General features: G+C 43.3%; 2 protein-coding genes across 6 annotated transcripts in view; both read left to right on the top strand.

Moving 5' to 3' along the window:
- The first annotated feature begins 130 nt into the window (after positions 1-130).
- Positions 131-7,758, top strand: cdk21 (cyclin-dependent kinase 21). Its single transcript, XM_072442159.1, has 8 exons — positions 131-161; positions 708-941; positions 1,417-1,549; positions 2,296-2,463; positions 4,939-5,048; positions 5,119-5,169; positions 6,154-6,286; positions 7,593-7,758. Exons 2-8 carry the CDS (start codon positions 715-717, stop codon positions 7,668-7,670), a joined length of 900 nt encoding a protein of 299 aa, XP_072298260.1. The 5' UTR covers positions 131-161; positions 708-714; the 3' UTR covers positions 7,671-7,758.
- Positions 7,759-8,887: 1,129 nt separating this feature from the next.
- svilc (supervillin c) overlaps positions 8,888-18,036 on the top strand; it is a 40,204-nt gene continuing 31,055 nt past the window's right edge. For 4 of the 5 annotated variants that reach the window (XM_072442930.1, XM_072442928.1, XM_072442931.1 and 1 more), the window contains exon 1: positions 8,888-9,073. The gene's annotated coding sequence lies outside the window, so the exon portion shown is untranslated. Of the gene's footprint in view, positions 9,074-9,410; positions 9,510-18,036 lie in introns of those variants that run through there. The other variant, XM_072442929.1, reaches the window with a different exon arrangement.

Genomic DNA, 18,036 nt, shown 5'->3' on the forward strand with positions numbered 1-18,036 from the left:
TTACTGACATCATAATAAACAGGCCCGTCGCGCTCACGCCCACACCACGTGCCTCAGACCAAAAGGCAACTTGAGGAGCTTCCTGATTAGTTGGAGCACAAAGTGGGTGTCTCTCGTAAACGTGCTGGAGCATGGAGGAGCAGAGCGCACGAGCCCTGCAGGTAAACACGCCGACACTTTGCACATCTACGAGGTTTAATGCAATTTATCCCGCACGTAATGCATTAGTTTTTGCACTTTTGCCTCGTGACAGCTGATGATGGCGCTGGCGCACGAGGGAACGAGCGTGGAGCTGTGCCAAATGTGCCATGTCACCTGCAAAAGCACTGCAAATACTTGTTTTTTTTAATTGCAAACCTGTGCAAAAATTGTTATATATTTATTTGTGACATGCATGCATTGTAGAAACTGAAAATGTGTTTTATATATAGAGAACAAGTGTCAAACTTGTTCATGCAGGGCCACAAACACCTTTTTAAATGAATCAATGTATGTGATTTTAATGAGTTTAAATCAGTTTCAGTAGCATTTTGTATGTTTGCATGTAGATTGATTTTAATTTGATGATGATGAAGTAATTTAAAGTTGATCACGATGTTTTGGCAAATGTTTCTGCCAATGATGACCTGACAGTTTGTTCATATCTGCTAAATATATTTATTTTATTCTTTTGCTAACTCGTCTTCACCGCAGGCCGCCTCCTGAAGCCGCAGCATGGACCTGGCGGGGCCCTTGTGCTATGAGCTCCTGGCAGAAATCGGTGAAGGCTCCTACGGGAAAGTCTACAAGGCTCGTGAGGTGGGCGGTCACCAGCGCCTCCTGGCGGTCAAGAAGCTCAACATCCGCGCAGGCGCAGCTGACACGGGCATCCCTCCCTTCATGATCCGCGAGGTGGCGCTGCTGGTCAAGATGAAGTTCTTCAATCATCCCAATGTGGTGAAGTGAGTTGAGGTCGTACTATAGACATTGTGTTTTGTGAATTTCACATCGGTTTTCCCTCATTAGTGTGTTTAAACTGTTTACAGGAAAGGTAAATACAATTTGCAATACAAAAAACGATGATAAACTTCAAACTTGAATAACAAGATACTGTATGAATAATAACAGTGCTAAACTACCAGTGCCTCTAGATAAAGTGTTGCAGAAGTGGCAGGTGTTATTAAGGTGTTATTCATGAGTCTGACGGCGAGGGAAAGAAACTGTTCTTGTGGCGGGAGGTTCTTGTGGACGTGAACAATTATGACAAATTTACCTCAAAGAAAACATTTAATTCAGATACAATTCAATTTCACCTTTTTCAAATCTGAAACCATTTCAAGTAAAATGTCCCCAATGTGTAGATGTTTATCAATAACACAAGTAAGTTCTATTATTTAAAACTAGTCTTCAAAGTGTGTTTGTAAACTGTCTCTGCAGACTGCTGGACGCCTGTGCGGCCCCTGAGGGCCACAGGATGGACCTCACTCTGGTGCTGGAGTACATGGACCAGGACCTCTCCTCTTTCCTGTCCAAGGCCCCGCCCACTGGACTGAGTCTGGACTGCATCAAGGTCAGAGCAGAGAAAGGACTGTGTCAGTGCCCTTTAAACTGACTCAGGAAATGCACTCAGACTGTCGAGATCCACGAGGAAAACTGCAAGACACAGCTGCTAATAAGAATATAATTATATAATTATAAGAATAAAAACAATCAAAACTAGGGCTGCTAACAATGACTTTGGTAATCGACTAGTCTGTTATTATCTTTTAGACTTGTCAAACTTATTTCTATTGCACATTGAGATTTTAAGGTTGAGGGCTTCTAGATTGTAAACATTTACAAATTAAGTTTATTATTGATATTTTAATTTAGTGATAGTCATAGTTATAAAAGATCTTAATGTCATGTGTTTTAGAGTGTTTAGGCCAGATAACAATAACTATTATCTGAATAAAACTACCATCGCTTTAATAGTCGACTAAAAACACTTAAATTGCAATTTTAAGAATAAAATAATATAACTAGCTTGCATAGATCAAAATACACTTTTACTAGAATTAATGTAATATTTGAAGTTTATAGTTACCGGTATTTGTTTATATTTATTCTCCACTGAATGAAAAGTGTTGACTTTAGGGACTACTGAGGTTAAAGCTGGAGGTTTGGTTTGATTCCGGAACATGCTTGGTTAAGTTTAGAGCTAGGAAACATGTTTGTTTGGTGAATTGTTGATTTAAAAACATGGAAGCAGCTCTTGTCAGACGTAACAGTTCAAACCTGGTGGATCTGCACGTCAGCTGCTCTCTTTGTGTCCAGAGTGTGACGCGGCAGCTGCTTCAGGGCCTGGACTTCCTGCACACAAACATGGTCCTCCACCGAGACCTGAAGCCAGAGAACATTCTCATCGACAGCTGTGGACGGCTGAAGATCGCAGACTTCGGACTGGCACGAATCTACACGTTTAACATCGCTCTCACGCCAGGAGTGAGTAAAGCAGAGGAGAACGACACCGCCACAACGCATCATAGGGGTCCCTCTCATCATAGGGCTTCATCTTATCTCATCATAGGGCTGCGTCTCATCATAGGGCTGCGTCTCATCATAGGGCTGCGTCTCATCATAGGGCTGCGTCTCATCATAGGGCTGCGTCTCATCATAGGGCTGCGTCTCATCATAGGGCTCCCTCTCATCATAGGGCTCCCTCTCATCATAGGGCTCCATCTTATCTCATCATAAGGCTCCCTCTCATCATAGGGCTCCCTCTCATCATAGGGCTCCCTCTCATCATAGGGCTCCGTCTCATCATAGGGCTCCATCTTATCTCATCATAGGGCTTCATCTCATCATAGGGCTCCCTCTCATCATAGGGCTCCATCTTATCTCATCATAGGGCTCCGTCTCATCATAGGGCTCCGTCTCATCATAGGGCTCCGTCTCATCATAGGGCTTCCTCTCATCATAGGGCTCCATCTTATCTCATCATAGCCTCCCTCTCATCATAGTGCTCCATCTCATCATAGGGCTCCATCTCATCATAGGGCTCCATCTCATCATAGGGCTTCATCTCATCATAGGGCTTCATCTCATCATAGGGCTTCATCTCATCATAGGGCTTCATCTCATCATAGGGCTCCCTCTCATCATAGGGCTCCCTCTCATCATAGGACTCCCTCTCATCATAGGGCTCCCTCTCATCATAGGGCTCCCTCTCATCATAGGACTCCCTCTCATCATAGGGCTCCCTCTCATCATAGGGCTCCCTCTCATCATAGGGCTCCCTCTCATCATAGGGCTCCCTCTCATCATAGGGCTCCCTCTCATCATAGGGCTCCGTCTCATCATAGGGCTCCGTCTCATCATAGGGCTCCGTCTCATCATAGGGCTCCGTCTCATCTCATCATAGGGCTCCGTCTTATCTCATCATAGGGCTCCGTCTTATCTCATCATAGGGCTCCGTCTTATCTCATCATAGGGCTCCGTCTCATCATAGGGCTCCATCTTGTCTCATCATAGGGCTCTGTCTCATCATAGGGCTTCCTCTCATCATAGGGCTCCATCTTATCTCATCATAGCCTCCCTCTCATCATAGTGCTCCATCTCATCATAGGGCTCCATCTCATCATAGGGCTCCCTCTCATCATAGGGCTCCATCTCATCATAGGGCTTCATCTCATCATAGGGCTTCATCTCATCATAGGGCTTCATCTCATCATAGGGCTCCATCTCATCATAGGGCTTCATCTCATCATAGGGCTTCATCTCATCATAGGGCTTCATCTCATCATAGGGCTCCCTCTCATCATAGGGCTCCCTCTCATCATAGGGCTCCATCTCATCATAGGGCTTCATCTCATCATAGGGCTTCATCTCATCATAGGGCTCCCTCTCATCATAGGGCTCCATCTCATCATAGGACTCCCTCTCATCATAGGACTCCCTCTCATCATAGGGCTCCCTCTCATCATAGGGCTCCCTCTCATCATAGGGCTCCATCTCATCATAGGGCTTCATCTCATCATAGGGCTTCATCTCATCATAGGGCTCCCTCTCATCATAGGGCTCCATCTCATCATAGGGCTCCATCTCATCATAGGACTCCCTCTCATCATAGGGCTCCCTCTCATCATAGGGCTCCCTCTCATCATAGGACTCCCTCTCATCATAGGGCTCCCTCTCATCATAGGGCTCCCTCTCATCATAGGGCTCCCTCTCATCATAGGGCTCCCTCTCATCATAGGGCTTCATCTCATCATAGGGCTCCCTCTCATCATAGGGCTTCATCTCATCATAGGGCTCCCTCTCATCATAGGGCTCCATCTCATCATAGGGCTCCATCTCATCATAGGGCTCCCTCTGACACAAATTAACTGCTTATGTTAAGGATTTTGTCTGATTTTGTCCTTTTTCGTCTTGTTTTTGTCTTCTGTCATGTTTTTGTCTGATTTTGATCAGGTGTAGTCCTTTGTCTTGTTTTGTCTTTTTTTTGCCTTATTTTTGTCTTTTTTTTGCCTTATTTTTGTCTTGTTTTTGTCTGTTTTTGTCTTGTTTTTGTCTATTTTCTTCTTTTAGTGTCTGTTTCGTCATCTGACCATTAAACTAAGACATGCACAATTCAGTTTTCATTGAAATAAACTAATTCCCACTGGCACTATTAAATTAAATCTGCACCACGGTAACAGAGCGGCTCGCACTCACGCCACACAGCGAGAAAGTCTCTGGTTCGACTCCCTTGTGTGCAGAGTTTGCATGTTCTCTCTGTGTCTGGGCTCTGGTTTGCACAAGCATGAGTCTGATTTGTTTTTAACACCACTTATTAATCTATGAAATCATAAAAATCCAATCTTAAAGAGTTGTATCAGCGTTTGACTCTAATATCTTCATGTACAAACTGCCTAAAACGTGTATTTGTGTGAAAATACTTAACAGAAGTGAGTTAAAGTGTTTCCTGTTTGTTTGCAGGTGGTGACGCTGTGGTACCGCGCCCCGGAGGTGTTACTCAACTCCGTGTACATGTCTTCAGTCGACGTCTGGAGCGCCGGCTGCATCTTCGCTGAGCTCTTCCTCCTAAGGTAACGCTTCACTCGGACTCATGAAGTGAAACAAAGACTGCAGTTTGCTGTATGTCTCTCTCTGTTGCAGACCGCTGTTTCAGGGCGGCACTGAAGTTCAACAGCTGCAGAAGATATTTGAGTATGTTGAGGTTTGCTTTACTATTCTTAAGATCCAATATGGAATTTACTGATCCTGATATTAAGATTTCAAGATTTAAGAACACAAATTTACATATGTTAAGTTATAGTTCAGTTCACAGATGTTTGTAAAAATAATATCAGAATGTTTTTGTCTATACATATATATCTTATCTATATCTTCTGTTCTATATTATCTATATCTACTATTTTCACTCATCTGTGCCAAATATTTGTACCGTATTTTCCGCACTATAAGACACACTCATTTTTCATATATAAGGCGCACCGAATTAAAGGCTTTTAAGTGCGCCTTATAGTGTGGAAAATACGGTACACTTTTAACGTCAAACCACTGATATCTGTGGAAATCCATCAATATCACCTATAGCCCATTCCTAATTGTTATCATCTAAACCAGTGGTTCTCAACCATTTTCAACTGCCACTTCTGTTAAAGAAACCGTTTTTGTGACCCCCAAACACAGAACATAGGCTACAGTAGCCTTATGTCTAATGTGTGATTTTATTTTCAGGACAAAGGATAAGTGAGATAAATTAATTTGGTGGGCAAACATATATATATATATTATTTGTCTTTTTAGACATGCGATGACAATAGCGCCATAAAAATTCTACTGAAAAGACAAAAATATTACAATAATAATTAAAAATACAGAAAAGACACAAAAAAGAGATAATAATAATTAAAGAATAGATCTATATATTAAAAAAAAAATACCACTGCATTTGCTGTTCAAGACTATTGCATGCTTTCTCAATTTACCTCCATATCATCTTGTGACCCCCTGAATCATGTCATGCCCCACCCACAGGTTGAGAACCGCTGATCTAAACAACTGTTACCATCTAATAACAAAGCTGATAGTTTCATAAGTCCTGTGTGTCTCAAATCGGGTTAACAGCAGATTACAATGGGACAGGAACGATCTCTGTATTTGTAAAACCTTTGCTGCTTCTGTCAGGGTGATCGGTTTCCCCGGTGAAGAGGACTGGCCTAAAGACAGCCCTCTGCCATACCAGACGCACTGGGGCCCCGCGAGCCCCCGCACCCAACTCCTGAGCAGCCTCGGCCCAGACGAGAACGACCTCCTCTCTGTGAGCGCGTTTCACACTCTCAAACCCAAAACCTGTCATAGGACGATCGCTAAACGTTTAAGCACAAGCACGCCAGGAAAACATAAGTGTGCTCAGTCCTGTTCAAACCGATAGTTCAAACCGCACGTGAACACGGGAAGTAAGACTGAGCTGTCCCAATAACACGTCAGTCTGTGAGTATTGTAACCGCACAGTCCGATTAAGACGGGAAGAGTAAGAAACAGAACACACTAGACCTGTTTTTGGACGTGCGCTCACTCAAACTACAGTGTGTTTGTTTGCGCTGAGGCCGAGCAAATAACCCTTGAGTATCGTGGTCTAAAGTATCGAAAACGGTATCGAGAATAGATTGATCAGTACTAAAATAATCCCACAAACGGAACAAAATGTGGCCTTCGAATGAGCTTGAGCTTAATCCAAACTGTTATAAGACCACACGGAAAAGTACCATTAATGTGTGCGGAAAACGTCAGCCTATTGCCCGAGACGTGGAGAATTGAGCCTGTTCCTTTGAGCTTCTACTATCGTTTCCCAGCATGTCTGAAAATCCATAGCTCCACGTACCGGATTTTCCGGACTATAAGTTGCACCAGCCAAGAAATGCATTATAAAGAAGAAAAAACATATGTAAGTCGCATTTTTGGGGGAAATATATTTGCTAAAATCCAAGAACAGACATTTCATCTTAAAATGCAATTTAAAATAATAAGAGATTAGAGAACAAGGTGAATAGGTGTACGTATGCTAACGCTAACACCTTCAGCTACATGAGGCACAGACAGAACTGTGGTAAGTGTCTGGTATGTTAACGTAACATATGAACAGTTATTCAGATAACTATAGCATAAAGAACATGCTAACAAGTTTACCACAGCATCAGTTTTACCCCAAATCACTAAATCCATTGAATTCTTCTTCCTCTGTGTCACTTCTAAACAACTCCACAAACTCCGGAGGTAGAGGAAGAGCAGATTCTTCTTCTGCGTCGCTTAGAGTCGAATAATATAATTTAAGTTGCTCTGGAGTACAAGTCGCATCCCGGCCCAAACCATGAAAAAAGGTGCGACTTATAGTTCGGAAAATACGGTAATTGAGATGTCTCTTTTCTCTGTGGTTATGTATGATGGATTTAAATTAATGCTGAAGGTTTTAGAGCTGATGCTAAATTACCAGGCGTCCCTAAACGTGTCTTAGCCGTCGCTGTCGACCGGGACAAGAGTGTTCGGACACATTTTGGGGCAAATGTGGATTGAGTTTTAGGTTGTCTGGCACGCTCTTGAGTTCTGTTTTTCTTTTTCACCCACAGCAATGTCTGGCGTTCAAACCCAGCGGCCGCGTCGCCGCCGCCAAAGCCCTGGCTCACCCTTTCTTCACGAAGCAATGAAGATTTTATTAGTCCCAAAGGAAGCCGTGAATGACTTTGTTCACATCATGAACACTGAGTTAAACCTGTGAACATCACGACACAGGCACCAAAACATGTCGCTGCTAAAACAGGACGCTCTTATTTTGACGGGACGTGAGGGTTTCGCCGTTCCTCGTTGTTGTTTACGTTCTACACTTGCACAAATGACCACTTGAAGATTATCTTTTTTCTTTTTATACAAAATATTTATGTTGTGTTGAAATGACGCACCTGTATTTATGTTTGATTTAAAATGCAGTGTAGGGTTTTGTAAAAATGTTAAGTGTTCTGGGTCCAAAATAAACACATGTAAAATCTGTCATCACTCTTTAAATGATTTTTTTTACACATTTGTATATTTAGAATGAAACTTTAACACACACAAATCATTATTTTATTTGTAAACGGCATGATTGATCTAAAACAGATTCATAATTTAAACGTGACTCGTGACATTTCATTGGAGCAAAGCAGTACATTTCAATATTTAACATGTTTTTATTGGTGCAAAATGGCTGTGCAACATTCTCTACACGTTTGACCCAGAGTCATAATTTAGTTAAACAATTACAAGTACAAAATAAATACAAATAGAAAATAAATATAGGTGAACAGACGTTTTCTGAGCTCCCAAGCTTCAAATTAAGGCCAATTCAAACATGAATCAAACAAATGGTAACTCTGATTACATTCACTGTCCTAACAAGTTTAAAAGGTTATAAAAGTTGATCGTACAGAAGTTAAACCCACCTTTAAAAAAAATAAAATAAAAAGCCTTGCGCAAAACTGCAATTTTACAGTTTAACCGGACGGGGGCAGTATATAATGTTCATACTGGACAGGTTTGGAAGGACTTTCAAACTTATGTGACTGTTTCAACAATAGTTTCAACCACGTCTACATTAGTCAGTTCAACTAACAATTCTGACATTTGCCAAATTACATGTTTAAAAAAAGAATATAAGATAGGAACCATAAACGCCTTGGTTACGTTATGCTACAAAGATAAACGTGTTAAAAACCACTAACGGCGCTTTACAGTCATTGAACCGACTGTGAGGGCTCCAGTCCTCCCTCTGAACAGGCTCAGGTCCCCTCGTCCGCGGAGGGTCTATTAATACCACAGGCCCTTAAACCGGAGCGCCGTCCACAGCTGCGGCCCCGTCTCCAGTGACTACATTTGGACTGACAGCGCGTGGTGGGGTCAGTGGGCGCGTGGTGCAGGACAGTGTGGGACAGCGTGGGACAGTGCGGGACAGTGTGGGACAGTGCGGGACCGTGCGGGACAGCGTGGGACAGTGCAGGACAGTGCGGGACAGTGTGGGACAGTGCAGGACAGTGTGGGAGGGCGCTTGGACCCACTCGGACCCGGAGCACATACAGTGAGTACATTTGGACTGACAGCGCGTGGTGGGACGGTGCGGGACGGTGCGGGACAGTGTGGAGCGGTGTGGGACAGGGTGGGAGGGCGCTTGCACCAACTCGGACCCACTCGGACCCCGGACTACATACAGTGAGTACATTTGGACTGACAGCGCGTGGTGGGGACAGTGTGGGACGGTTTGGGACTGTGTGGTACGGTTTGGGACAGTGTGGGACAGTGTGGGACAGTGTGGGACAGTGTGGGACAGGTGTGGGACAGTGTGGGACGGTGTGGGACGGTGTGGGACGGTGTGGGACAGTGTGGGACAGTGTGGGACAGGTGTGGGACAGTGTGGGACGGTGTGGGACAGTGTGGGACGGTGTGGGACGGTGTGGGACAGTGTGGGACGGTGCAGGAGGGCGCGCTCGGACCCACTCGGACACGGAGCACATACAGTGAGTAATTTGGCTTATTATAGTTTGGACAAATGTTGGTTTTGTTCATTGTTTGGTCGTTTATAAAGTTGTGTCGAGCTGCCGCGCGTGGCAGGTGCTTCACGCATTTGGCACCATATGTTTGCCCCGTGAGTGTTGTTCTTTTTGGGCCACATAGTTCTCCAAATTTTAAATAATGCAGTGCTTTTATGACGCACGCGCGATGTGTTTACAACTCTTTGACTCTTTTACCACCTGTTTCTAATATATTTACGCCATAATACGGAATAATACGCCAATAAAGTAGCATTATATTGCAGAATACAATGTGACAGTTTTATGTCTTTAACACGAGATTTACGCACAGTTTATGCTTTTACGCACAGCATATTATGTGTCATTATTAATATGTCACGTTTACTCCCTGTATTTGAACTATTTGCGCCGAGAAATATAAATAGTTGCCTATAAAATATACTTGGGAGGAAAATGTAAGTGAAAATATTCAGTTTGGATTGTCACAGTTCTCTCACCTTTTGTAATTATTGTTAGAGTTATTCCTTTGCTTATGTTTGCTGATAGCGCTTTATTATGAGTGTATTATGTTGAGCACAAAGCTTCTTGGTGTGTGTAATGTGGTGATAACAAAGTGGACAATTGTATTTCTGTGAGCCAAGACTTTGGGCTGTGTAAACTCCACTTTAATGTTTCCTCTGAGGCACAATGTGACCAAAAGGCTTCAGCGAACTTGTCCTGGGACGTTTGTGTTCGTGGGAGTGCTCTCTGGGGGCGAGAACCTCAAACCAGCACCAAATATTGTTGTTATAAACTTTTCTTTAGTACTTTAAGGTCAAACCAGTGCAACTTTACTGCAAATATTACTGCATGTACTCAAACAACGGCTACTATCGCCTTATAACATCTGTAAATGAGACTGAATTGGTAAAGTTGTTGTAATATGGCAAAAACGAGTGGGAAAATATGCACAAATATACCGGTACATATATTGCAATACTTAATTTGTTGATATATTGCAGTATTGATATTGCAGGCTGCTGTATCTTCATATTGAATGGGCCTTTTTTGGTAAATTTCACAAAATAAAGTGGTGGTAGAGCTAAATGTCGTTGCCTTTTAGAGAAATTAAACGTATTTAATGGAGTCGGCACGTGCAGTTTTTATTAGTGAATTAGTTCTTGGATTATTTGCCATTTTGAGTATAAAAAAATACAAATAGATACAAATGTTTGATGAACAGAATGTCCATGTAGTAATTGCATTAAATATGTATTTGTTCCTTGTAAAAAAAATGCATAAATCAGAATATCATGTGCAATATATCAGTTATTTATCATCTTTAATTGTGAAGTACGCTACGATGGACGAATAAATACTGAAAATCATCTGTGTTTCTGCAGTTATTTTCCATGAGCTTAAATTTCCATCCCTCTACATTAATTGTGTCGCTCTTTTTCTACAATTTGAGACCTACAATGGATAAAGTGACTGCCCTATCGGCTTGTATTCAGTGCTGTGTAATAAATAAAGCGAATAACAACATTATTAACAATATCTCACCACTCTAGGCTAACGAATTATTCAAACTACGGAACACGGTGGGAGCTTCTTGACCCTTTGAAGCGTTTTAAAAATGTATCAAGCTCAGTTTTTAGTTTCAATTGTATTTTGTGTCATCAAAAACAACAAAAAACTGAAATATTGGAGATTAATGAAGCTCCACAGACTTGATTTCAGACGTGTCTCAAACTGCAGCAACAATAAAGGGCCCAAATCATAACACGACAGTCAAAAAATGACCTTTTTGACTGACTTTGTGCATATATTTTCGCTTTGTTTATTGGATGTCTTGATTTTGTTTTGTCGCTCTCTGTGTCGTGTTCTTTTTCTTTATGTTTTATGCATTTGAATTTAGAAAAACAACGACAACAAAACCATTTATTTCAATAATAATGACCTGGACACACTATAATCATTGCCAACATAAAAACACATTTGTTCCTGTAAAGTCCACGTGATTTTAGAGCTGATCAGTGATAGAAATGATAGAAAATCTGATTCATTGTATGGATCTAGTTCCAAAAATCGAGTGCAAAACCTCCAAACTGACAAACGATGAGTCCAGATCCAGGAAAACCTTTGCCAAATGACATCGCACATGGATAAATATAATAACCAGATCTTATTCCTGGGTAAAGCTCATTGCGTGTGTTGGGGAAGTTGTCACGCCACAGCTACATTTGAATACTGTGATCATCTTCTTCTGGTTTTTCCACGTTGTCATTTTGTATTTGCATGTTGCATATAGGACAGGACGGGACAGGACAGGATGGGACAGGGCAGGATGGGACAGGGCAGGATGGGACGGGACAGGGCAGGACGGGACAGGGCAGGACGGGACAGGGCAGGACGGGACAGGGCGGGACGGGACGGGACGGGACAGGGCAGGACGGGACAGGACGGGGCAGGACGGGACAAGACAGGACAGGACTGGACAAGACAGGGCAGGACGGGACGGGACAAGACAGGACGGGACAAGACGGGACAAGACGGAACAAGACGGGACAAGACGGGACAAGACAGGGCAGGACAGGACGGGACAGGACGGGACCAGATGGGACAGGACGGGACCAAACGGGACAGGACAAGACAGGACGGGACGGGACAAGACAGGACGGGACCGGACAAGACTGGACGGGACAAGACAGTATGGGACAGGACCGGACAAGACCGTACGGGACAAGACAGGACAGGACGGGACTAGCTCCTCGTGGACCGTGATCCCGGTTGAGCCTGTGTGCCGTTTGTCCGCTCCAGTTGACAATCAAACTGCGGTGCGCGTCCTAAACGGGCTCCGCACACTGGACACTGGAGATGTTGTTGTTGTTGTTGTTGGTGGTGTTTTATGGCGGTTGGCATCCGAGTGTTGCATTACCGCCAGACTTTATTCCTCAGACTTTGTCGTAGTCGTTAAAAGTTCTTCTTCCATTGCTTTGGTGTTATAAAGCCCATGAGGTCATGAGATGTCTTTGTTATTGTATCCTATAGAAGTTGTTGTTGTTGTTGTTTTATGGCGGTTGGCATCCAAGTGTTGCATTACCGCCAGACTTTATTCCTCAGACTTTGTCGTAGTCCTCAGACTCTGTCGTAGACCATAAAAGTACTCCTTCCATTGCTTTGTTGTTACAAAGCCCATGAGGTCATGATATGTCTTTGTGACTAGAATAGTTGTTGTTTCAGAGACCAACCGGCTTTATTCCAGGGAGACTCTTCTTCATCTTCCTCTCCTTCTTTGACGTTCGGTGCTTCCACCGTACAGCTTTATTCTTCAGGCTTCATTCTATAGGCTTTAATATGTCCACTGATGTCGCTGCTTGGTAGCCGTGCGTCTACGAGACTGGGCGAGGACAGGAGACCACCCCCACCCCCATCTCGTCACTCTGATCACTCTGACTCCCCACAAGCAGACCCCCATCACTCCGACTCCCATTTAGCGCCTTTAGCCTGTTTTCTATATCTGCCCAATCAAGCTCCTTTGTTCCAAGGAATCTCCCTGCAGCTTTAGCAATGATCCTGATCCTTTCAGTTCTGCTTTGAGTCTGAGCAGCACAGTTTACAACATCCACCATAAAGAGTACAAAATCCTCTCTATCCACAACCAGGGTATTCTCATTAATTCTGGAACCTGCACACTTGGGACCTCCACTCTTGAAACCTTCACACTTCTTGGGAGCCACGCTGGCCTTTCTCATTTCGCCCTGGCTGGGAGCAGCGCTGGCTCCTCTCTCTGTATTTACTCTAAACTCGTTACTTGAAACTTTCTTGACTGCATCTGCATAGGATATACCTTGAGAGACCTTTATTTTCTGCACCTCAGCAGCTCTTTTGCTAAACCTGCATCCCCCGTAGGCAGAGCTATGTTCTTCCCCACAGTTACAGCACTTCAGTTTTGCACCCACGTCACACTTCCCATACTCATGATCTCCTGCACATTTACCACATCTTTGCCTCCCTCTACAAACCGCTGCAATATGCCCAAAGCGCTGGCACTTAAAGCAACGCAGGGGCGGCGGAACATACGGCCTGACGCTATAGCACATGTACCCAATGAACACCTTACTAGGCAGGCACCTCCCTTCAAGTGTTACCATTACCGACAAGCTGTCACATCTTACCCCAAACCGGGTCACCTTCAAACGCCTAGCGTCCACCACTGTAACTCCAGTCAAATTCTCCTTAACTTCATCCACAGACGTCGCCGTAGGGACACCTACGATAACTCCTCTGACCGTGTTTCTTTCAGCATTAGACACAAGAATGTCCTTTCCACCCAGACGTTTAGTTCCAATCGCCTTCCGTTGCTGAGCCGCGTCCTTGCACACGACCAGCAGCGAGCCATCTCCAAGGACACTCGCACTCTTGATCACTCCCACAGCTACAGTTAGGCTCTTTGACAATGCCACTGAATTCCACCCCTTAAAGGATGCACTATCCTGTGCAAGCTTTATGATCACCTTACAGTCTCTGCTCTCACCCCGGATATCAATAGCTTCAGCTTCATCCTGCTGCTCATTCCCAGAACCCTCGGACGAGCTAAGGGACTTTTTACGTTTCCGGGCACGTGCAGGCAGAAAAGGCTGCTCCTCCACGCCGTCCAGAACGTCTTCCATCCCCGATCCACTCTCCTCCGCCATCTCCCGTCTCTCCAGACCGGGTGTTGAGCAAGGTCTCCTCACAGTTGTTTTTCCAATTGTTGCATTACCGCCAGGCGGTTGACATCCGAGTACTGGAGATGTTCTGAGCGCAGCCGCTTTAAGGAGCTCTGAGCGTGATTTAAACTAGAGTGCGCTTTATTGTGATTGGTTGGGTAGACGTTTATAGAGTTGGGGCGTGTTGAAGGACGTATCGAGGATGAGGAGGAAGAGGATGATCTAATGTGCTTTGAACTCGTGTGCTTTGAAACACCAAAGTAGCAGAAGAAGAACTGAAGAATGGAGTCTATAGGTTAAAGTCTAAAGAACACAGTGTGACGTGGGAGAAGCTGGAATAAAGTCTAAGGAATAAAGTCTGGCGATAATGTAACACCTGGATACCAACCGCCATTGTTTGTTTGGTGCCTGGTGAATAGTCATATCATACAGTCAAGTCGCGAGTTTAGCACGGAGTTATTAAAAATGTCATCAATGCACACGATTTTGAATGATTTTTTAGGGTTATTTCTAATCACGAGGGCCACAGCCAATCCACTGTCAGTAAAAGGATGTGTTTCGAGCAGTGTTTTCCATGTAAAATGTTTCTCTGCAAAGATATTTATGGTAAAATTGTGTTAAATTAGGGTTATTCTTTTGGGGGATATTTATATTGGTCGTCTTTTCATTTCCTGACAGTTAATTAGGCCCCAGAAAGAACAAATGTTTGGGTTCCCCTGCTTTTGTGGCTTATGTGACCCTTTTATTCAGCCTTAACGTCTAATGTTTTGCATTTTGTTGCATTTCGTGAAGAGAAATTGAAAAATAAACGTTTAAAATGACAGACAGGGATATCATGGATTTTTGAGGCAATAAATTTAGTGTATTATTGATTCAAACCATTTTTAAATTCTTTATTTTTTACATTTTGATTTCGTAATACCACTGCCTTCATTATAAAAGCTCTCTTCACTTGTGTATTAGAATCCGAGTAGTTCAGATAACAATTACGCACAAATCTGCAATGATTTTCGGTCCCTGTGATGCGTATTTATTCTTCGTACGCCGTCGTGTTAGATTAGATGCGGACAGAACATGCCTATGTCAGTGGTTAATCCGCCTGTCAATCATGCCCATCCGTCCGTGTCATCAATAAGCGACGTTCCATCCTATAATTCAGGGTCAATTTAGACGCAAGTTTATGACAGTTCTAACAATAATAATTCATATTATCAGGTATTAATATGCGTCAAATTATAACTATCGTGTCATTTTAATGGATTTTGCCTCTTGTTTACAGTATGGTTGCTAGGTAACAGCAGTGGGAGTACATCTACCTATGTCGCATCTGTTGCTCACGTCTAACCAGGAAGTACAATCATCACAAACGTCACCAAAGTATTCAAACTGGGGAAAACTAGGCAAAATGTTTAGTAAAATCTTAAATACAAGCGTGTTTTATTATATTAAATGTAGTGAAGTGTATAGTCTGACCTGTCACATGCACTTTAAGGTCATTAAGGTGCTTTTTATGACTTTATCCCCTGCTGTCAGTCACATTCGGTGGGAGCAGTGGCTTTACTTTTCGGCAGAAAGATTTGCCGACATTGTGAGCCAAACTTGTTCTTTATTTATACAGTATTTTGCTGCTCTTTTGATCCAACTGTCCAAATAGTCTTACAATACTTACATTTCAAACTCACTAGAGAGACATTTCGATACCACAATGGTGAAAAATACTCGTCATTACATCATTTTCAACGCAAAAGGATGTTTAAACCACTAAGTCGTTCGATATCGGTCAGTTTCTGGGTATCGCAGCAGCTCGACATAATCCCAGAGCACGTAGCCCTTTAGCTGCAGCTCGTTCCTCTGTGGCCCGGGATAAGTCCTGCGGCTCGCCCCTCTTTGTTCGGGACCCTTTGTGCTTCCTGTTTTTTGGGGGGGGGAAAGCGTCGGGAATGCTGAGCTGCACACTTTTAGGAAACACGTCCGCAGACACGCTGTTTGTACACACGGCCTGCGAGAGCGGCGGTTTGAGCTTTACTGATGTTACAGGACGGCTTCAGTGCTCGCTCCAGGCGGACTCCCGCTGTAGTCGTGGCTTGTAAACTTGTGTGTGGCCCTTTGCTTCTCTAATATGCTAACAAAAAAAAATTCCGCACTATAAGGCGCACTTTAAAACCGGGTCTAAAACAGGTCTGAACCGGGTCTAAGACAGGTCTGAACCGGGTATAAAACTGTCTAAGACAGGTCTGAACCGGGTATAAAACTGGTCTGAACCGGGTCTAAGACAGGTCTGAACCGGGTCTAAGACAGGTCTGAACCGGTTATAAAACTGGTCTGAACCGGGTCTAAGACAGGTCTGAACCGGGTCTAAGACAGGTCTGAACCGGTTATAAAACAGGTCTGAACCGGTTATAAAACAGGTCTGAACCGGTTATAAAACTGGTCTGAACCGGGTCTAAAACAGGTCTAAACCGGGTGTAAAACAGGTCTAAACCGGGTCTAAAACAGGTCTAAACCGGGTCTAAAACAGGTCTGAACAGGTCTAAAACAGGTCTAAACCGGGTCAAAAACAGGTCTGAACCGGGTCTAAAACAGGTCTGAACCGGGTCTAAAACAGGTCTAAACCGGGTCTAAAACAGGTCTGAACCGGGTCTAAAACAGGTCTGAACCGGGTCTAAAACAGGTCTAAACCGGGTCTAAAACAGGTCTGAACCGGGTCTAAAACAGGTCTGAACCGGGTCTAAAACAGGTCTGAACCGGGTCTAAAACAGGTCTGAACTGGGTCTAAAACAGGTCTGAACCGGGTCTAAAACAGGTCTGAACTGGGTCTAAAACTGGTCTGAACTGGGTCTAAAACAGGTCTGAACCGGGTCTAAAACAGGTCTGAACCGGGTCTAAAACAGGTCTGAACCGGGTCTAAAACAGGTCTAAACCGGGTCTAAAACAGGTCTGAACCATGTCTAAAACAGGTCTGAACTGGGTCTAAAACAGGTCTGAACCGGGTCTAAAACAGGTCTGAACCGGGTCTAAAACAGGTCTGAACTGGGTCTAAAACTGGTCTGAACTGGGTCTAAAACAGGTCTGAACCGGGTCTAAAACTGGTCTGAACTGGGTCTAAAACAGGTCTGAACTGGGTCTAAAACAGGTCTGAACTGGGTCTAAAACAGGTCTGAACCGGGTATAAAACAGGTCTGAACCGGGTCTAAAACTGGTCTGAACTGGGTCTAAAACAGGTCTTAAAAAAAAGCCTCTTAAAAAAAAAGCCTTTAATTTTCTCAAAAAAATACAGTGCGCCTTGTACTGCGGAAAATACGGTACATTTTGACACAAAAAACAGTATTATGTCTTTTTCTATGTAAATAAAAACCTTATGTTCATTGAAAGTACCTCTACATTTCAAGTATGTTAACTTAAAATCCACCAGTTTTTTTTTTGCACCTTACATAGCATAAAGTGTTATTTTAGAATGTGTTTGTTTGAGTGTGCATTTACGGTATATATTTTAGAAGTTTTGTGACGCTTAAACTTTAAATTTTGCTTATAATATTTGGCTTTTAAAGTATCAGTGACAAATTAAATGTTTTTTTTTTTTTAACAAGCTGACAATCTAACACTAAACCAGCTTTAAACCAGTGCAAAACCAATATCAAATTGCATAACTATGAATAATAATGCAGGATCAATCATATAGCATGTAGTACTTGTTTGTACAATGTTAAACGAGGACTAAACTTCAAAATCCAGCACTAAACCAGCATTAAACCAGTGCAAAACTAGTATTAAATCACATAAATAATAATGCATATCATGTCATATAGCATGTAGCACTTGTT

Source organism: Eucyclogobius newberryi, unplaced genomic scaffold, assembly GCF_026437365.1.
Source record: "Eucyclogobius newberryi isolate DKJ021-1_F unplaced genomic scaffold, fEucNew1.0.hap1 SCAF_13, whole genome shotgun sequence".
NCBI classification, from domain to species: Eukaryota; Metazoa; Chordata; class Actinopteri; order Gobiiformes; family Gobiidae; genus Eucyclogobius; species Eucyclogobius newberryi.